General features: G+C 34.6%; 1 protein-coding gene across 2 annotated transcripts; it reads right to left on the bottom strand.

The window, feature by feature from the left end:
* Positions 1-5,750: 5,750 nt before the first annotated feature.
* Positions 5,751-10,227, bottom strand: LOC130968640 (protein PLASTID MOVEMENT IMPAIRED 1-RELATED 1-like). Of its 2 annotated transcripts, XM_057894025.1 has the most exons (3): positions 10,054-10,227; positions 7,395-9,793; positions 5,751-7,304 (listed from the first exon to the last, which is right to left on the bottom strand). In XM_057894025.1, the coding sequence occupies exons 2-3, from the start codon at positions 9,791-9,793 to the stop codon at positions 6,146-6,148; spliced, it is 3,558 nt and encodes a 1,185-aa protein (XP_057750008.1). In that variant the 5' UTR covers positions 10,054-10,227; the 3' UTR covers positions 5,751-6,145. The 2 variants fall into 2 exon arrangements, with proteins under 2 accessions (XP_057750008.1, XP_057750009.1); XM_057894026.1 differs by having other exon boundaries at positions 5,751-7,301; positions 7,395-10,181.
* Positions 10,228-23,403: the final 13,176 nt, after the last annotated feature.

Here is a 23,403-nt window from a genome sequence, read left to right as displayed (position 1 = left end):
GCTAGGAAAACGTGACTTACTTGAAGTTTTTTTTAAATAAAATTGAAGATCTTGACAAGCCCGACGCGCGGCTGCAAACGACTCGTCAATCGGAGCTTCGGATCAAAAGTTATCAATGTTTGAAGATGAGGTTAGGGTTTGCTTCCTCTTCTCCCCTCCCATGGCTGCATTCAGCGTGTGTGTGTGTTTAAGAGGGAAGAGAGAGCTGAGCTCTCTATATTAATGAGACATGGCTGGGCCCTTGGGCTCAATTTGGATCCGGTTGGCCCGGTTTGGCCCGTTTGGTCCAATCTTGGGCCGATTCCTTTAAAATTGGTATCAAAATTCTCGTTTTAATTTTCTCTATCATATTAAACCATAAAAATCTCATTTTTCACTTTCTAGAATATATTTTAATTTATGAGTTAATTAGCCACTAATTAACTGGATTTTACACCTCCCATCCTCGCGTTGTGCCTCTGCTCCATCTCCCTGCACTCGAACATTCTGCAAGTAGGTGACAAAAAAGCCTCCTTTTTTCAGTTTTAAAAATTGATGTTTATGTTTTTTTTTAAAATATGGCATTGGTTGACTGTTGCTGTGATTGTGCTGCTTTAAATGGATTCTGCTTTCAATGGGGAATTTGTGAAAGTGTAATTTGTGAAAGTGTGATTTGCAATAGTTTATTTTTGTGAAGATGTATAAATCGACGGTTCTTTTTTCATGTTTTGGGTTACGAAAGATTTGAGCTGGGAATTTATGTTATGATAGTTTCCATGTTCAAATAATAAATTGTGTTGATGGTTTTACAATCATTGCCTTGATTCTTTTCCATGTTCTAGATGTATGCTGAACTGGGATGACTTCAATTCTAAACCGATTTTTCTAATTATGTACTTGAATGGAGCTACTATGGCATTGGATGATGAATTTTGCTTATTCATGAATGTTGATTGTTGTGGCTGTGATGATGTTGCTTTAAATGGATTATGTTTCTGTTTTTAATACCTGTAGTGATGGGGGACTTAGATTTCACCATAGACATACATCATAGTGACAAGTTTCATGATTTAAGAAACGGGCTAGAATATTTGGGGAAAAAGGTGTTGGAAGATTTGCATTATGAGCTCGATGAATGGAGTTTGCAAGAAATAGTTAGTGAGTTACAAAAATTAGGGTACAAAGGGTATGCCAGGATCTGGTACTCTGAACCAGGCTGTCAATTGAGCTCGGGTCTCAGAGAGTTGATGAGTGATGGAGATGCCATGAGAATGGGTAGGTTATTAGTGTCGTAAACTGTTAAGCATTGCTCGGTGTATGTTGTTGATGGCTGTAGGGAAGGTAATGGTGTTGAGATATGTTCGAATGATAAGGATTATGTGCCAACTGAAGTTGAGTACAATGGAAGTTGTTTCGTAGAAGTAGAAGTTGAAGGTGAATCAGAGGCGTCTAGTGAGAAGGGTAAATTTGATGACAGTGCTGACGATGGAGACCACGAGGATCATTTTGGGTTTGACGTTGAAGATGGAAATGATGGTAGAGTCGAAAATACTTTTGAGGGGTTTGATGGCTCTTTAAATGAACATGAACATCCACCGGTGCAGTGGCTCTAACCACAGCCACCTCACAACAAGCCTTACCTCTTGAAGGGTCAGCCTCCCAGCCTCTCCTAGCTGTGGCAAGTGCAAAATCTCAACAAGCACCTAGAGCATCTTCTCAACCTTTACCAAAGACAAAGTTGTTTGGTGTGAGGAGAAGTTGGCGGGTAAAGTTAGGAGTGAGGAAGCAACAAGGGCATCTAGTCTACATATAGACCTAAGTGATGACTAAAGTCTCTTTAAATTTATAATTAGGGTTGTTGGGGTTGCTATTAAATAGTATATTTTGTGATGAATTGTGTCTCTGTGGTCACTGTTTATTATGTGGATAGGACCACTATTTTGATATTTTGGAATCAGGTTGGACCACTTTTAATTATTGCACTTCTTGGACTTTTATTTTGGATTAGGTATGTGGCATATTATATGACCACTTATGTTATGATATTTTGTGTAAATATGATTTACATGAACACTTATTTAATGAAAATATATGTGGCATATTTTCTGGCCATTTTTTGCTGCAAGTTGTTGTCAATTGTGGACATTTAAATATTCACATTGATAAAGTTGCTTCCCAACTATCATTTGTTATACACACAAAATATATCAAAGTGCAAAATTCATTCAAACTAAACATAATTAGCTTTAATTGAATTGAAACCATAGAATTTCTTACATTAGAATTTTATAGCACAGATAACTCTAAACTCTTGCAAACCACATTCCAATTATAAGACTAGCAAAAACATAAATAGCATATATTGCATTTTACGTTGAATTTTCATATTGTCATCCAATCTCTCAACTTGTTCTTGGAGAATATTCAACTCATCACATAATCTACCCACACAAGCATCTATTTCTCTGGCTTCAACAATTAATCTCTCCATCTCCACGTTTAGCCTCTCTATCTTTCTTTCTTGTGCATCCAATTTTCACATTTCAGCTTCCAATTTAGTAGAATTTTGTATTCCAACAGCAGCAGCAGACACGCTACTTCTTGCACCAATTTCATCAACCCACTCAAAAAATTTGCATCTTCTGTTAGGGTAAGAAATAAATCTTCTATTAGGATTCTTTTTTGTTCCTTTGTTGTTCCTGAAATTTGAAGACTCAGAGTGTCACCACAAAAACAGTGAACCCGCCTTTCCTTTTTCTTTGGCCACCCATTCTTTGCACCGTCATCAACCTCAATCTAATCAAAATCATCAATCCACTAAAAAAAGTTGCATTTTGGTATCTTCCCACAAGTAACATACCTCCTACCATGGTCAGAAACGGTTGAGGAACGGCGGACGGCTATTGCCTCTCCACAGAAACACATGTGTCTTCTTTCCTTCGGGTTAGAGCTCCTAGAAACACAGCTTCCCGAAGAGAGAATAAATGAGGTTCCTTGACTGTGTGCCATAAGTTTGAGGAATATGAAAACTAAAAATAGAAAATGGAGAAGAGAAACCTCAGATGGTTCAAAGAGAGTATTTATAGGGAGAAGACATGGGTAAATAAGTCATTTCACAACTTACTAACGTTTTTTTGAACGTTAAACGTTAACAGGGACTTAATTGAAAAATAATTAAGGTACATGAACCCAATTAAAAAGAAAAAAAGTAGAGACCTAATTGAAAATTCGGTGAAACTATAAAGATCTGCAGAGTAATTAAACCTTAAAAGAATATAGCAATTTTTTTTTAACCAAACAGCAAAAGAAAACTTAAAATGGAAAGGAGAGAATAAAAAAATTAATAAAAAAAAAATGGAAAAGAGCTACAAGAATTGGAAGAACTACTTGAAGAACCCGTTGGAGGCATTGGCTTCATATTTTTCACTACACCTGAGTGAGGGTTTAGTTATGGTGGTGAGATACAAAGGGAAAGGTAAAGGATTGAACACTATAAATCACGAAACCTCAATTAAAAGTACCGTTAAATTGAAAATATTTTCATCAGTTTTAATTGAAAAAGTTGAAAACAAAAAAATATTATTTTTAATTTTGTACTCCTTCTTAAAAATATTTCACTAAAATAATATTAAAATATTCAACCAAATATATTTATATTTCATTTTTACTTTTATTAAAAATGATAAAAATAAAAATAAAAATAAAAATAAAAATAAAAATAGCGAAATCAATCAGCCCCTTATATGCCAACAAAATAATCCTAACACAAAAACAACAAAAAAATTTTGAACATTCTAAATATTTGACAAAAATAATCAATAGTCATGTAACTTCATTCTTGCTGTCGAAAAAGACCAGCATGAGAAACATGAATGCTTTTGTAACAATTTACATTTTAAGTTAGTCTTTTCTGTCAACAAAAATAGAATTATTGAGTGAACTTTCAATTCGGTTTTTGTCTATGTTTTAGAATGATGATGTAACACCTCAAGATAAAAATTATTCACCTTGATTCCTGTTCTCTACTTTTGTGATACAACGCAGTCTTTGTGAGTGTTTTTCCGTCAACTCTAAACAAAAAATGCTGACTTGTTCGTTTTAGAAATAGACAAAAGTCTAATTGTCTCTAAATTTAAATTAGTTAGGGGTTTATTTATTTTTATTTTTTAAACAAGATCTTTTTCAATTTTTTTCATTCATTATATTAATATTCTTTTTTCAATAAATTATTGAATATATAGTAATAATAAGTACAAACTAATTAATAAATTATTCAAATTTAAAAATAACATTTATTATGAAACTAAATAAATAATTTTTAAATATAATTTTTAAATATATAAATAATATACATTAAAATACGGTTAATACATTAATGATAATAATCCTATGATATACTATTAGTATTATGATCTAGATAATTTTCATAATAAAGTGAAAACTAATAAATGCATTATTTGATATATAGTAAGAATTTTTTGAGTAATAAAAAATTTAATTTTTGATCTCTTTAAACTAAATTAATAATTCTATTTGATATCTTTGCACTAAAATACACTATGAGTAGGCTATTAATATTAAATGATATATATATTATGGAGACCATTTATAAACTCAACAAACTCAAAGCATCAATAATATTATTAATCTATTAATAACATAAAGTTACAGATCGATAATTAAAATTTTACGTATATTAAAATTCAATTAAATTTATGTATATTACTAAAAAATCAATTCAAATTTTACGTATATTTTGTGTAAAATATATATAAATTTAATTAAATTTTAATATACTTAAAATTTTAATTAATCTACATTATTCTTATATTGATAAATTTTTATGGATCTGTAACCATATGACAATATGTATTATTAATAGATTAATAATATTATTGATACTTTGAGTTTATTGAGTTTATAAATGGTCTCCGTATATATATATATATATATATATATATATATATATATATATATATATATATATATATATATATATATTATGTTTATTTTATTTAATATTAGTAGCATATATATATATATATATATATATATATATATATATATTATGTTTTATTTTATTTAATATTAGTAGCCTACTCATAGTGTATTTTAGCCCAAAGATATCAAATAAAATTATTAATTTAGTTTAAAGAGATAAAAAAAATTAAATTTGTTATTACTTAAAAAATTTTACTATATATCAAATAATGTGTTCATTAGTTTTTACTTTATTGTAAAAATTATCTAAATTATAATACTAATAGTATATCATAAAATTATCATTATTAATATATTAACCATATTTTAATATTTATTATCTATATATTTAAAAATTATATTTGAGAATTATTTATTTAGTTTCATAATAACTGATATTTTTAAATTTGAATAATTGATTAATTAGTTTGTACTTATTATACCATATATTCAATAATTTATTGAAAAAATATTAATATAATGAATAAAAAATATTTTAAAAAAAGATATTGTTTAAAAAATAAAGACAAATAATACCCACAAAAACTGCGTTATATCACAAAAGTAGAAGACATGGATCGAAGTGGTTTTTTTTATCTTCGGGATCACGTTATCATTCTGAGAAATGAACAAGAACCGGATTGGTAATTCACTTGAGAACTATTTGATGATTGGTTGATTGTCAATTTTTCAAATTTCCCATGCACATTTTCATCATTTTTATTTTTTAGAATTGCTGAATATTTCGAATACATTATTAGTAGTTTATTGGACACATAAAATAATAGCTAAGAAGATCAATAGACGGCACCTGCTAATTGTTTTATGTTAACGAGAATACATTATTTTTCAGTGCAATTTAAATTGCAATAGTTAACATTTTCTGCAGTAATACTTCCCCAATTGTGGTTTGTAAGCTGCAATATACATGCACTACTTCCAGAGAGGACATAAAACAGTTAAATACAACAAATGCATAGAAAAGTAAAGAAACCACTTTACAAAATAACAGTGTACCTAATCAAAATCCACCTTGTCTGATCCATGATGTTTTCTCTTTACCCTATTTTCACGAAGCTCCAACAAAATCAAACTCCCAATCACAGGTTCAAGTGGATCTATCAAATTAAAGTATAACCATTCTTCATAAAGAAACCTGCATTGCAATTGCCAACTCCATTACAAGTCAACTAAGTCTTATGGTATCACTTGGTATAATGACATTGGGGTTTCTGATATGAGGATTAAATTTTGCCAGTTCCTTCCATTTCGAGCCAGTACCGTAAATTCGAGATGATACGCTCCACAAGGTGTCACCAGGCTGCACCTTTGTGGTAACTTGAGCACCAGATTTCGATGCAGCCTTCGACTTCAATGGGAGCTTGTTTCCCTTCCCCATTCCATTAGCAAGCAACCAGCGCGAACCAGACTGTTGCTGGGTCGAAGTTCCCCAAAGCTTCTTTTTCTGAGGCTCATTCTTCACACCTGCAACATGGACTTCAGTAATTTTGAACTGGGGAATGAGCTCTTCTTCGGAGCTTTTATCCTCTTTCCTTTCGTCCTTTGTCTCCACCTTAGCTATTATCTCGCACTCATCATCCTCATTATTGTTGTTGTTCCTCAACTCGGACACAGTACAGTAAATTCTTTGCTTTGGTAGGACAAATTCTCTCTCAACTTGTATAAGTGCGAGCATTGGAGTTCCGACGGGCTCATAGTTTCTCATAGGATCACGAAGTTGCACCATCAATGCTACTGTGAAATTGTTTCCTAGCAAACCATATTTTCTGCCTTTACTTCGTTTCCTATCTCCCTTCGAATTCCCACGCATGAAGTCAAAAGAGTTAGCATGATGGGCTGCAAGAACCTTGGAAGTATGCTCACTAATGTTATCGATATCATCGATCTCACCAGAGTCCAGCTTCATCCATTCGTCAAGAGTTAAAGATAGGCCCATTATTCCATCGACACCATTGCTGCTGCCTTTTGTATCCATCAACTGCAAACCAGCAGCACCTTCCAGGCCAAGGGACCCACTCACATCAATCCCCTTACCATGGAGAGCTGAAATATCCCCAATCGATTGGGCAACGATGTTTGATGGAGCCTCCTCACTTGACATGCCAGATTGTACTCTTAAACCCTCCATTGAAAGTGCCTCAATTTTGTCCATAGCCAAAGGAGCAAGATCTTCCAACGAAACAAACTCCGAGCCCGTCTGGTTGTCCACTGAACTTGAACTAGACTGGTTGAACTTCTGCCCAGATGGTCTTCCTTTCAAGTCTCTTCGCATGAAAGTACTATCTTGCCCTGCTATCAAATCATGTTGCAAACTGCATTGCCTACTAAAATTCAAAGGAAAAAATATTCAGTCAAACATAAGGATTACTACCAAAAAATCTCTGAAGACCTGTGGTACAAAAATATAGACTAACCTCTCTGTACCCTCTATGGCAGGCATAGCTTCCCAAGCTACTTGTTCCATTGTCTTCCCCGTGATATCTTCAAGTGGCATTAATTCCTTCGCCTGCATTGAGAGCTTTTCAATTCCCACTGAAGCTAAACCCTGCAGAACCTCCATTATACCGGAGCCCATTTCAGCAGGTACCACGACAGGGTTGGAAACTTGCATAATTAAGCTGCCACCACTTTTAGCATTCTGAAAAAGAGTGGGATTCATCGACCGCACGAACCCCCCATCTTTTGTTTGTAGAAAAGGGCCCAACCCCTCAGCAAGAGGAGGCAATGTAGGAGGCTCTTCAGGTGGAAGATCAATAGGACTTCCAAAACCAACACGATCTTTTGAAGGAGATTGAAGAAAAACCTTCTCACTCAAACCCCACTCCCGCATTAAGGCTTCTGTTTCCAAATCTTCTAGCATCTGAGCTTTCTGTTTGCCTCTCACATCCTTAGACTCAGCCGGATGCTCCTTGCACATATCTTGAAACAAGGATGATGATGATGGCCTAATACCCTCAGAGTAGTTCCAGTGCTCAGATCCAGTAGAAGCATCGTAGCCAGCTTCTGCCTCATCATCATCGCCCATGCCAAAATCAAACAAAGAGAAGCCCCCATCCAAAGCCTCCTTCTCAAATTGTCTCAAAAGGAGCTCTCTTGGAGACTCAGGATCACCTTCAGAATTCAAGCCCATTGGTCTGTGTTCCATGCCTAGCATGCTTAAAAATTCACTGGCAACTGATTCTGTAACATCATCCATGCTATGTGCTTCTTTCATCTTAGGTTCATATTTGGTTTCCATAATTTCAGGAGAGTCTAGGGCTGCTGTCTCCAAATCTGATACGCTATTTAAAGCCGATTCTAGTTCTTGCAGGAGCTGTTCTTTTGTGTATAAACCATCCTCTTTGGAAGTAAACTCATTTACTTGTGCTTGATCATTGGAATTATCATTTAATTCACCAAAAGAATCAAGTATCACACTATTTTCTGAAGATACTTGCAGAGTTTCAGTACCAAAGTTACAATTACTATCAACATCAGGAGAATCCTCATGAGCCATTATCATGGACTCTTCTAGTTTAAAGGGTTCATTTGGTGCCATTTCTGTGCCCTTATCAACAACAGAAAACTCATTACCTTGGCACTGGTCAGGGTTTTCTTTTGCAGAATCGGAATGGGGATAGCCATCTTGTTTAACTGTATCCAGTTTTTCATGATATGCATCGAGTTCAGGTTCGTCATGCACTGGACCTGTATTTGTATGATTACCGACATGATCTTCAGCATTATCTTTTCCAAGATCAGATGAAGCATAGGCATCTGGTTTGACTGGCTCAACACTATTGGCGAAAGCATCAACTGCAGGTTCACTGTGAAGAGGATCATGTACCTTTTCTTCTTCAAATTTCTTATACAAGATGTCGATAGAGCTGGCCAGTGCAGACTTGGAAGTTGGCAATACCTCATGAAGATCCTTTACCTCATCTATGGACCCAGACAAAGACGGACTGATAAAACCTTGTAAACTTCCAGCACGCCTGATGCTGCTGCTTCCATCAAACTGTCTCGCTTTAACATCTGATTTCATTGAAGCCAAACTACTCTGCCTGAAATTCAATGAATTAGGAGCATGATGGTTGTCTCTAGAACCACCAGCATTATCGCCAACAACCAGATACCCAAAACTAACATTCATCACGCCACCCTTAGCCAATCCAGTTAGCCTAAAACTCGTAGTCCACTTCCCGGAGCTCTTCTCCTCCTCAAGCTCCTCCAGCGTAAGAGGAAGCAGCCTCGTGAGGTCGACGCGGTGCTTCCCCAAATCAAGGTCGGGCGCATTAACAAGAGAAGCATAGAGCAAGAAATGCTTGGCCTCATACTTGGCCGAATGATGAGGTCCACTCCTACTACCATACACTGAGCAAGTGTAAGTCAACTTCTCTTCAAACTCAGCCTTTCCTTCAACCACCACAGCCTGCCGCGTCACCAGAACCCCATCGCGCCTTTTCCAATACACGGAAAGCACTGAATCCTCGAAATTCAAAGGCAGCCCTTCAATCAAATGGACTTGGAGATAAAAACTACAATTAAATCTCTTATTGCGTATATGGGAAAGGGCTTTCAACGGCCTCCAATTCCATATGGACCTCTTATCCTTCTGCGAATTCGTTTCGTCTCCAGTACCGGATTTAGGCCTTAATTTCGGATCAGGCAAAAGGGGCTTGGATCGAGAACTCCATGTTGGAATTGAATTCCTTGACGAATTTCTGTCCGAGTAAAGAGCTTTGCTCATAGTCTCAACATCTTTCAACAACCTCTTTTGGTTATTAGAACCACCAACACTCTTCTTACCAGCTTCACCTCTCGACAACATCATCTTTTTACCACAAAATAAATAAATTCAATTAAGTTAGTTCAGATGAAACAGAAGAAACCCCGTGTTTAATTTACAAAATTTGCACACGTAGCAAACTTGAATACAGTATGATAAATAAAGTATATGAGAAAAAAGATGAGAACACAAAGGGTCGGGGACCATAGATTGGAGAAGGAACCAAAGCTTGAGAAGAAGGTCAAGTGGAAAGTGTGAACAAGAATGAACAGAGAGAGAGAGAGGAACCACAAATGAAAACTTACAGAGAGTTGTGGTGTTGTGTGCGAAGATTGTAATCTTCTTCTTCTTGCTCACCAATCTCTCTCTCTCTCTCTCTCTCTCTCTCTCTCTCTCTCTCTCTCTCTCTCTCTCTCTCTCTCTCTCTCTTGCCCTGTGTTTCTATCTGTCAAGTGCCGCTACCACTTTCAAAATCGAAGAATTTCTAACAAGAAAGCATATTGTTAGAAATTTTCCAAAAATATTATATTACCCTTCCAAAAATAAATAAATGAAAAATATTACAACAAAACAATGTGTTTTTGACTATTCTCCTTTTCCGGTCTAGTTCGGAACTTTTCTTTTTTCAACAATTAACTTATAAAAAATTTTCAAATTTTAAAAGAAATTCTTTTAGACGATAAAAGAAAGAATAGGAGTAAAGAAAAACAGAAATAACAATAAATTAATTGACTTTAATGTTACCTAAAAAAATTGATTCTCAAATATTCTGGTTTTGTTTTTTTAAAGAAACAAATACCACGATTTATAACTACTTGCGTAATAATATGCAGATTCTGAATTTGTTGAGCTGTTGTTTTTATATTTAAGGTTTAATAGAATTTATTGAATTCAATAATAAAATTATATAGTAGATATAAATATATATATTTTTATAACAAATAAACACAAACTAATATAATTTAACAGTTAAAAAAAATCTATAATAAGTATGATTTGAACATATTAATTAATTTCAACGCTTCTTATTTAAGCGACACTAACTCTTTTTGTTTTTCTAACCTACATGCCTTTGGTATGCTATATTTCGAAATTTTGATCTTTGGTTGTTAAAGTGGTTATTACCAATTACCCATTTCCAAAGTTTAGTAATTTTGATGTAGTTACCATCTAGAGTGAGGACAAGCTCATTCTTCTTAGCCTCAAGAGTGAGGGCAAATTTGAGGGGGGTTGAAGATGCCACTTTGGTGGAGGTGGGTTAATAGCAATGGCAATAGTGTGAAAAAGATGTGAGAAATTTAATAAGGTTTAAAGTAAATCTCATTTTACGATTTCTATATACACATTTAACGAATTCCATAATCAATATAGCTTTTACTTTTTAAAATGCTAATTATTCAACAACAATTGCCAATATTGATAACCAACAACTACATTACATTATGAAAAAATATGTATAGAGAGAATAATGTGTAAAATACATTGTGTAAACCTTTTATTTTAGAGTTTGACGTAACAAAATATAAAAAACACATGAATAAAAAATCAAGAGACATGCATGTTGTTCAAGGACACCCTTTACTTGAGATCGTTACCTCAAATTTGATTTTGTTGGGGGAATGACCCAACTCCTAAATTTAAGCATCACAAGAATCAAGTATAAGATCAGAAACAACGGCCAAATACTTTTGGTAACGAATCACAAAATACGAGCTTGCAACAAAGTTCTTAAAGTAACAAATTTAACTTCGCTCAAAAAGCTTAGATTAGGAATCCAACTTACACGAATAAACTATCTGACCCTCAAGACTTTCAAGTCATGGGTACGAGCTCACACCAAACCTCTAACACCATTGAACTAGAATGCAACTTTGTAACAACATATGTAAGTAGATCAAAGATTTTCACTACATGGAAGTTACTTGATACATGAGATGTCAAGCTCAACTTTGTAGGAACATATTCAACCTCCTCATAATTGACCTACACGAACTCGGCAACACACAAATGACAGTTGGCCAAGGTAAACTGCCAAAAAGAAACTCAATTGCAACTCGACATACGGCATCACAAGACTCTAGTCCAGGCAAACTATATGAAATCTACAAATAGAACTTAATGCTCGACCTTTGAGAAGTATCTAACTTAAGCTCGACATCTTTGGAGTCCATCTCAATTTGATCCTCATTTGCTAAGACCCGACCTTACTTGGGCTACAAGCTAGCTACAAAACCTTGTTGCGAAAATCTCTCTCTCTTACTTGGTGACCAAACTTTCCAACCCCATGACTTAGCGGTTATAAACATGACTTAACTCCCAAGCTTGTAACTGCGCACTTCTCCAAAAAAGAATATAAAGAAGTGATCACAACTACACTAAACCTCTAAGATTCTATAAATACCCACAAGAGGTATGACGCGTTCAATCTTATATCTGATGCATGTATGTGCATCATGAGTTATTTTTCTATGATATGTCATATAGAAAGTTAATAAACTATGCTCAATTATGAAGTGTTTTAGTGCTTAATTTGAATACTACTTTGATTGCTTTGAGTTTATAAATTCTTATAGGAAATGATAGAAAAAGAAGCAACAAGAGCACTAATAGAAAAACCACTCAAGCAACACTTCTAAAGCAACATTTCTAGAGACAACGTTGAGTTTTGCTAAGCTTCTTTTGGGAGTTAAACAAGCCAATAGTTAGACATCCAGAGAGCACCATTTGTAGCGTCTTTAACTCCACTCAATTGGAGTCTCCAATGCCAAACAATTCACCTTCTAGGGACCAACGATGTAGTGTCTTAGACACCATCCTTGCCCCTCTATTTATGGCATCTCCAACGCCATTCTCCTTGGTTCTCCTTGGGGTCTCTAACGCCAATTCTTGTGCATCCAACAAACTCCAATTGTGGCGTCTCCACGCCACTTCAGGTGCTCCATTTGTAGCGTCTCCAACGCCATTTCAAGCACCTCTAGGGCCTCCATTTTGAGCAACAATATGGCACCTCCACTGCCACAAGTTTGAAGCATTTCTCATGTACGCCTTCGAAGTTTCAAGCTAAAATAAGGTTTGAAATGGAGCCTCACATGCCACCTTAAAGCACACTTCTAAGACTACACTTTGAGCTTTAATTTTGGTCTTTAATAAAGCCTATGGTATGTTACAATTGGTGCTTAAAATTGACAAATTATTGACCACATCTAATGCTTATCAAGCCCAACCAATCAAGCCCACAACAACTCACAAGGTTCAGGATATCCAAAAGAAGGAAGGAAGATCATTAGTGATAGTTGGTTAGAAAGTGCATTTAATTGTAATTTAAATTTCATTTATAATTTAGGAGAGTTTATAAATAGAGATTCAGGAAACCTTTGAAAATGGACTGGACTCTCATTTTTCAATTCCGTATACTTGACTTTCTACTTCTTTCATATTCTCATACCCATTTTGTATTTTCTTGAGTTATGAGTAGCCTGTGATATACAAAAACTGACACGAACACAGAACATGATACGATACAAAATACGAGAACACACAAATGTAAAATTCATATATGACATGGAATCATATTTTGATATTTTATTGATTTTAAAATATAAATTAATTTTTAATTATATAAAATATTTAAAATATATTTTATTTTAATAATTAATAATATATACTATTTTTAAACTCATTTTAAAAATATATGTTAAGAATAAGACTGGACACGCTGACACGTAATGGCATTTAGGTGTGTCTAAATGTGTTCGGAGAAGAATTTTTATCACGTTTTAGACATAGAAGACACGCGTGTCGAACGAGTGTCAATGAGTGTCGTGTCTGAAATGTGTCCGATATGCGGACACGACAAATCAGAGAAGTGTCTATATTTCATAGTGAGTAGCTAATCCTCCCTTCATTGGGAAAAGAGAGCTTTGTTGAATTTCAATGGATTAATGTGATTGATTCTTCATCTTCAATTCATCTTTCAATCGTTTCTTTAGAAAGAGTTTTCATTCTTCATCAATGATCTAAATCTATCGGAAGATAATTTAGATCCAAATTGGGTTTTATGATCACTTGAAAAAGTGGATTCATAAAATCAAAGCTTGAAAACTCTTTCTCTCAATTCTCATGATTATGGATCTGGATTTGATATGTGACATTAAATCAATTCTATCTAGATCTTGAAGAATTGTATGGTGATAAGTCAGAGAATGTGCTTTATCTCTTCTCATGAGCAATTGATCAAGAAATTGACAATTGATCAAGTTAAGAGAAATTGAATTACCAACGAATTGGAATTCAATTACTTATGATTTGACAAGAGATCAATAATTGTATGATTGAAATAGAAATGAAAGCTATTGATTTTCAGAATTCAACATCTCTCTACCCCAATGTTCTTCTCATCATTATCTTCTTATCTTACTTTAGAATTGTCTTTAATTGATACAATTAGGTTGATTCTTTTCCTTGCACTTTATTATTGTTTTTATTCATTTTAATTCTTGCTATTTATATTTCAGTTATTACATTTATGCAATTTAAATTCCAGTCATTTATATTTTCGTCATTTATATTTAAGTCATTTCATTTACTTTTTTTATCAAGTCATTTAAATTCCAGCCATATTATCAATTGTTCATCATTAAAATTTGAATTGTGTAACTAGAATAACTAATTAATCATTGCTTGTTTAATTTATTAATCTTTATAGGAATGATAACTCACTTATCATAGTATTATTTGATGCGATTCAGTGTACTCACCGGTGAATTAACCAGTAAAAGCTAATTTCATATTAATCAGTATCTCATTTACCTATTATTTTTCATTAATTTAATTATCGAACTCCTTGCTAATAGCCTCTATCTCGCTATGGCCATAATGTAGAGTACTCCCAAAATTTTTTAAATACCCAAAGTCTAGATTTGTTGCATATCGTTCGCATAAAATCTTGCTATCCTTATTATAATAAACAAATAGTGTTTGATAAACTTGGTTCTATTGACAGTTAAAATGATAATAATAACATAATAGTAAGGAGTAATTTGTAGTATTTTATTTTTAATATATTAAGTTATATTAAATTTTTTAATTTAAAAAAAAATATAATTTTGAAAAATATTGGTTTTATAAACACATTTAACTTTAATCGCAATGTACAAGTAAAAAACTTTTTTATTTATCCAGTACAATTTTTTAACTATATTAAACATACATTGGCAAACTCATACTAATTCAAATTTGGATTATCTGCAATTTGAATAGTAATTTTACGTTTAATATATATATTGTGTGTTATAAAATAACTAAATAAATAAGGAAGAAGTAACAAATAAAATATGAAAATATAATTAGATAACTCAAGTAGTAATATTTACTAGAATTACTATCTCAATATAATAGAGATGATTAATATATTTACTAATATTATATATAAAAGTAAGAGAAAGGAATACTTAAAATACTTGTAAGGAGAGAGAATATAAAAGAGAGAGAGAACGTTGTTATTATTGATTGTGTGTTGTGTGAAATGCATCAGATGACGCCTTCTATTTATACATGTAAAATGTATTCATTTTCAACCTTCATTTAATTAAGTCATCCTTGGTAAAGAGAGGTTCATTGAAAATGGGCATCCAACTCATCCCTTATCACAACACTCCCATTGGATGACCATTTAGGATTATTGCCTCGTTAAAACCTTCCTAAAGAAAAACCCAGTAGGAAAAAACCTTAGTGAAGAAAAAAGAGTACAATATCCTTTAGTGATGGGGACTACCTCATTAAAAACCTTGTCAAGAAAAACCCAATGGGAAAAAACCTGACCAAGGAAAAAAGAGTACAGTCTCCCCCTCTTGCCGACATTATTTTATATCTCGAAATCGGCGCATCCCAATCTGATGTACCAATCTTTCAAAAGAAGATTTTGGGAGTGACTTTGTGAATAAATCTGCCAGATTATCACTTGAGCGGATCTGTTGGACATCAATTGTCCCTTGATTTTGAAGATCATGAGTGAAGAAGAATTTGGGAGAAATGTGCTTTGTTCTATCGCCTTTGATGTATCCGCCTTTAAGTTGAGCAATGCAAGCTGCATTATCTTCAAACAGGACAGTTGGAGCTATCTTATGATCAATCAGTTCACATGATGACAGAATATATTGAAACAGACTCCTCAGCCAAAAACACTCACGACTAGCTTCATGAATCGCCAGTATTTCAGCATGATTAGAGGAGGTTGCTGCTATCGTCTGTTTCGTGGATCTCCATGATATAGCTGTACCACCATATGTGAACAGGTATCCTGTTTGAGATCTTCCTTTATGTGGATCAGACAAGTATCCGGCATCTGCATAGCCAACTAGTTGTGACTTGGATCCATAGGGATAAAATAATCCCATATCAACCGTTCCATGAAGAGATCGAAAGATCTGTTTGATTCCACTCCAATGTCTTTTGGTTGGAGGGGAACTATATCTTGCTAGTAAATTCACAGCAAATGATATATCAGGTCGCGTATTATTAGCAATATACATTAGCGCTCCAATGGCACTAAGATATGGTACTTCAGGACCAAGGATATCTTCATTTTCTTCTTTAGGACGGAATTGATCCTTTTTCACATCCAAAGATCTTACGATCATTAGGGTACTTAATGGATGTGACTTATCCATATAAAATCTTTTCAATATCTTTTCTAGTGTATGTTGTTTGATGAATAAAGATCCCATCTTTTGTATGCTCGATCTACAGGCCGAGACAAAATTTAGTCTTTCTAAGATCTTTCATCTCAAACTCTTCTTTCAGAGTTTTTATAATTGTTGGAATCTCTTCAAGAGTCCCAATGATATTTAAATCATCAATATACACAGCAATTATAATGAATCCAGATGCGGTTTTCTTTATGAAAACACATGGACAGATATCATCATTCTTGAATCCGTTTTTGGCTAGATACTCAGTAAGACGATTATACCACATTCGTCCAGATTGCTTTTGACCATATAAAGATCTTTGCAATTTGACTGAGTATAACCCTTGCGAATATTCATTGGATGGTTTATATATCTTTAATCCTTCAGGGACTTTCATATAGATATCACGATCTAATGAGCCGTATAAATAGGCTGTTACCACATCCATTAAATGCATATATAGTTTATGATATGCAGATAAACTGACCAAATAACGCAATGTTATTGCATCCACTACAGGGGAATACGTTTCTTCATAATTTATACCGAGCCTTTGTGAAAAACCTTGTGCCACAAGTCGGGCTTTGTAGTGCACAACTTCATTTTTCTCATTTCGTTTTCTCACAAATACCCATCGGTATCCAACAGGTTTTACATCTTCAGGTGTACGGACTACAGGTCCAAAGACTTCACGTTTTGCAAGTGAGTCTAATTCAGCCTTTATGGCTTCTTTCCATTTTGGCCAATCATTCCTTTGTCGATATTCTTCGACTGATCTTGGCTCAAGATCCTTACTTTCATGCATGATATTTAATGCCACATTATATGCAAATATTTCATTGACAATTGTCTTATTTCGGTCCCATTTTTTTCCTGTAAAGACAAAATTTATCGAGATCTCGTCATTTTCGCAATTTTCAGGTACCTGAACGTCTTCTGGCGTTATATCAGAATTTTGGACAACTGCAGGTGTCTCTACTATGTCTTTTTCAACAGGAATATTATTTACCTCTTTTCTCTTTCGAGGATTTTTGTCCTTGGAACCGACAGGCCTGCCACGCTTCTGGCGTGAATTTGCTTTAGTGGCTACTTGTCCTACTGGGACATCAATTCGAATTGGGGCATTTTTCGCTGGTATATAAGATTTAGTTATCCTCTTTGTATCGAAAAATGCATCAGGTAATTCATTTTCTATTCTTTGCAAATGTATAATCTTTTGAACTTCCAGTTCACATTGCCCTGATCGAGGATCTAAATGCATCAACGATGACGCATTCCAATTAAGTTCCTTTTTAGGAAGCTTATTCTCTCCCCCTAATGTTGGAAATTTTGATTCATCAAAATGACAATCTGCAAACCGGGCTTTAAATACATCTACAGTTTGTATCTCAAGATACCTCACTATAGAGGGAGAATCATATCCAACATATATCCCCAATTTTCTTTGGGGTCCCATTTTGGTGCGATTAGGTGGTGCAATGGGAACATATATTGCACACCCAAATATTCTTAAATGGGAAACATTTGGCTGCTGGCCAAAAGCTAATTGCATAGGAGAGAATTGATGGTAACTCGTTGGCCTCAAACGAATAAGTGCTGCAGCATGTAAAACAGCATGCCCCCAAACCCAAGTTGGAAGATTTGTTCTCATAAGTAAGGGTCTAGCAATTAATTGGAGGCGTTTAATAAGTGATTCTGCTAACCCATTTTGTGTGTGAACATGAGCTATTGGATGTTCAACACTTATACCATTAGCCATACAATAAGTATCAAAAGCTTGGAAAGTAAATTCACCAGCATTATCAAGACGAATTGCTTTGATTGGATTTTCTGGAAATTGTGCTTTTAATCGAATAATTTGAGCCAATAATCTCGCAAACGCCAGGTTGCGAGAAGATAATAAGCACACATGTGACCATCTCGAAGATGCGTCTATTAGGACCATAAAATATCTAAAAGATCCACATGGTGGATGAATGGGTCCACATATATCACCTTGAATCCTTTCTAGGAATTCAGGAGACTCAAATCCAATCTTTACTGGTGATGGCCTTAAAATTAACTTCCCCTGAGAACATGCAGCACAACAAAATTCACTAGTTTTAAGAATCTTCTGGTTCTTTAGTGAATGTCCATGAGAGTTTTCAATAATTCTCCTCATCATGGTTGTTCCCGGATGACCCAAATGGTCGTGCCAAGTTATGAATTCATTTGGGCTAGTAAACTTCTGGTTTACAGTGGCATGTGATTCAATTGCACTAATCTTGGTATAATACAACCCAGATGAAAGTGAGGGTAATTTTTCTAATATAACTTTCTTATTTGAATCATGAGTTGTGATACATAAATACTCATGACTTTCCTCATTCATAGTCTCAATATGATATCCATTTCGGCGAATATCTTTGAAACTCAACAAGTTCCTCAGAGACTTGGTAGATAATAGTGCATTATTTATTATAAATTTTGTTCCTCTAGGAAACAAAATTATAGCTCTTCCGGAGCCTTCTATCACATTGCCTGAGCCAATAATAGTATTAACATATTCCTCTTTTGGCACAAGATGGGTAAAATATATATCACTTTTAAGAATAGTGTGCGAACTTGCACTATCCGCAAGGCAAATATCTTCAGAATATGTCCTTGCCATTTTTCTTCAAAAACAAATGATAATAATAATAAAATGAGTAGAAGTACATGCACATTAAAATTATTCATATGAATACTTAGCAAACACACACACACACACACACACACACACACACACACACACACACACACACACACACACACACACACACACACACACACACACACACACACACACACACACACACACACACACACACATATATATATATATATATATATATATATATATATATATATATCAAAATATTCCATCATTGATCAAATAGTCAATATTTCCTTCAGAATCCTTAAAGAAATTAGATACATCATAATGAGTGGTGGAATTTTCATCATTTGAAACAAAATTTGTTTCCTTTCCTTTGTCATCCTTTTTCAAAGATACCTGGTAAAGATCGACTAGGTGCCTTGGGGTACGACAGGTACGAGACCAATGGCCCTTTCCACCACAACGGAAACACTTATCCTCTGTTGATTTATTCTGCCCGATATTCCTTTCTTTATCCCACTTCTAGTGAGATCCTCTCTTTTGAACATAATTCTTTTTCCTTCCATAATTCTTCTTATTATTAAAACCTTGCCATTTACCTCTTCTGGGGTAATTTGCCACATTTACTTCAGGAAATGGGGCAGCGCCAGCTGGGCGTACTTCATGATTTTTCAATAACAACTCATTGTTGCGTTCAGCAACAAGAAGGCAAGAAATTAACTCAGAATATTTTTTAAATCCTTTCTCTCGATACTGCTGCTGCAGGAGCACATTCGAGGCATGGAAGGTTGAGAAAGTTTTCTCCAACATATCATGATCAGTTATTTTTTCCCCACACAATTTCATTCGTGAGGTTATTCGAAACATTGCAAAATTATATTCATTTATAGATTTAAAATCTTGTAAACGCAAATGCGTCCATTCATATCGGGCTTGAGGAAGTATCACCGTTTTCTGATGATTATACCTTTCTTCAAGGTCTTTCCAAAGATCTGCAGGATCTTTTAATGTGAGATATTCATTTTTCAAGCCTTCGTCAAGATGACGATGAAGAAAAATTATGGCTTTAGCTTTATCCTTCTGGGATGCATTATTTTCAGCCTTAATGGTATCTCCAAGATCCATTGAATCAAGATGGATTTCAGCATCTAATATCCATGATAAATAATTGTTTTCAGATATATCAAGAGCATTGAATTCAAGATGAGAGAGTTTCGACATAATAAAAAAATTTGTTACCTGAAGTCTTCCCAAAGCTTCGTGCTGATAACGTGTTATAAAATAACTAAATAAACAAGGAAGAAGTAACAAATAAAATATGAAAATATAATTAGATAACTCAAGTAGTAATATTTACTAGAATTACTATCTCAATATAATAGAGATGATTAATATATTTACTAATATTATATATAAAAGTAAGAGAAAGGAATACTTAAAATATTTGTAAGGAGAGAGAATATAAAAGAGAGAGAGAACGTTGTTATTATTGATTGTGTGTTGTGTGAAATGCATCAGATGATGCCTTCTATTTATACATGTAAAATGTATTCATTTTCAACCTTCATTTAATTAAGTCATCCTTGGTAAAGAGAGGTTCATTGAAAATGGGCATCCAACTCATCCCTTATCACAACATTGTGGTCAAAGTTAAAAAAAATCCGGGTGTACGAAGCCAACAAAGTCCATATATTTTTTTTAAGATAAGATATATTTTTTATCTTTAAAATTTTTATTTTATTTTATTTTAATTCTATTCTAAAAATTTTGTTTTGCGTCAAATTTACGTTCTAAAGATTAATTTTTTTAAAAAAATTATGACCAATTTAAAAATAATTTTATAAGAATAACCTTCGACACAAACAAATTAAACATAATTATTGTTCATACGCTGACTTACTACTTAACCATATCCAAAATAAACAAAGCCCAATCAACAGACATCAACTTGATCGAATTAGTAACTAACTCCTACAATCTCTCCTACTCATCTAGAAAGGAGATATATATCAACAACTTTCCTAACAAAAAGAAACGGTTATCCACCATTAAAAGTGGAACTACTCTAAAAAGTGGTTATCGACTCTACATCTACCACTATAAATACATTGATATCCTTAGGTACATTTCGAATCCAATCTACTAAAAATCTGCCTAAAATCCTTGCTAGCTTAAGCATCGGAGTCCCTTGAAGGTACCACCCACATATCCTCACGAAGAACTCGGACAGTGGCACCTTGACACTAGTAGATGTCGGATGCTGCCTCAAAAGGAGTCTGGACCTCATGTTCAGGCCTACAAGCAACCTAGTTTCAGGTAATCCTCGGAACATTAGTGTCATTGTTGAGGACCCACAAGTCTACATCCGATCATGACAGATGATCGTCCGGAAGATGGACATACAGCATCTGAATCTGAGCCGGAATAGCACAACGATGATTGTGCACTCGTACTACCTCCACGGCGAGATTGAGCAGATGGCAACAATGGGAAGGAGATTTCACGAAACCCCCAACCTAGAAGAATAAATTCAGAAATTCATCCACCTGAGAACATGGTAAATTAGAGCCCATCAAAGCTTTTAGGTCTAATGCATGGACAACAGGGACGACTGGAGAAGCTTGAGCAAGAGCTAGAGCAACAATGAGAATCAAAAAGAGACCTTAGAAGAGAAGTATGACGACGAAGGAAATTAGAAGAAAATATTTTAAAATTGGAAGCTAACCTTAGAGGTTGAAACAACCATGCAGATCGGGAAGACACCCATTGAGAGGAAAAGATCCATTCCTTGAAGAGATCATGCGGATTAGAGTTCTCTGAAACTTTAAAAGCCCCGGCATGGACTCTATGATGGAACGACGACCTGAGACACCATCTAAGTAACTTTAAAAGCCGAATGTACTTGGCCAATGTGTCGGATGCAACTCGTTGCAAAGCTTTCCCGACGACGTTAACCAAGGCAGTAATGAAATGGATGGTTCGATAGTCTACCACCCCGTTCTATAACTTATTTTGATGACCATGCAAGGAATTTCCTTACCCAATTCTCCATCTAGAAAGATAAACTTAAACACGCTAGAAGTCTCCTTGGGGTTAAGCAAAAAGTCAGAGAAACTCTCCGAGCTTATACAGAAAGATTCAACAAAGCCTACCTGAAAATTCAAAACTTTCCAATAGAAACGGTCATAATGGGGCTAGTTAATGGCCTCAAAGAAGGACCATTCTCCCTATCCATATCAAAAAAGCACTCGACTTCCTTGTACGAAGTGCAAAAATGAGCGAAAAAACACATCAACATGGAAGAAAATTTCTGACTAAGAAAACCTATCCTGAGGCAAAACCCTCATTACCAGGATCGAGATAAAGAGAACAAAGCAAAGAAAACAAATGAATATAACTCGGATAAATATCGAAGGTATCACAATTACACCTCGCTATGAGTTTCCCTTGTCAACATTTATAAGGAGATCTGCCATACCGAGAAGCTTCCACCTTCTCATCCCATCAATAAAAAAAGGTGAGAGTCAGACAGAATACTGCGAGTACCACAAGATATACGAACATTCCACCAATAATTGTTACGACTTGAAAAATGTGATAGAAAAATTGGCTAAGGAAGGTCATTGGAGAGATACTTGGCGAAAAGATCATATGATCAAGGGTTACATAAAAGAGAGGAAGAAAGCAGAAATTGACGCGATCGGCCACCCTGAACTCCTAATAAACACGTTCACATGATAGCTGGAGGATTTTCAGGAGGTGGCATAACCAAATCCTCCCGCAAGAGACATTTAAAAGAAGTCTATCAAGTCAGAGAAGAGGCTTCAGTTCCCGACCTTCCTACCATTGTCTTCACCAAAAGAAGAAGCACAAGGGGTAACACCCGAATATGATGATCCTATCATGATTACAATGATACTTGCCAATGTAAACCTCCACAAAACTCTGGTGGATCAAGGAAGCTTGACCGACATCCTGTTTAAACTTGTGACAAATTGGGGTTGGAAGGAAAAGAACATAGGGCATACCTGGTACACGAAATCGTGATCTCACACACTTTCTTCACAACTCCACGTAGCTGACCAGCATGTGCACTGGGTCATTCAAGTAATACCTTACGTGAGTAAGGGTCGATCCCACGGAGATTGTCAGCTTGAAGCAAGCTATGGTCATCTTGTAAATCTAAGTCAGGCAGATTCAAATGGTTATGGGATTTCGATAATTAAAAGACAGATAAAACATAAAATAGGATAGAGATACTTATGTAATTCATTGGTATGAATTTCAGATAAGCATATGGATATGCTTTGTTCCTTTTGAATCCCTAC

Source organism: Arachis stenosperma, chromosome 3 (assembly GCF_014773155.1).
Source record: "Arachis stenosperma cultivar V10309 chromosome 3, arast.V10309.gnm1.PFL2, whole genome shotgun sequence".
NCBI classification, from domain to species: domain Eukaryota; kingdom Viridiplantae; phylum Streptophyta; class Magnoliopsida; order Fabales; family Fabaceae; genus Arachis; species Arachis stenosperma.
The sequence above is the reverse complement of the archived record's forward strand: the minus strand, read 5'-3'. Positions and strand labels throughout refer to the sequence as shown.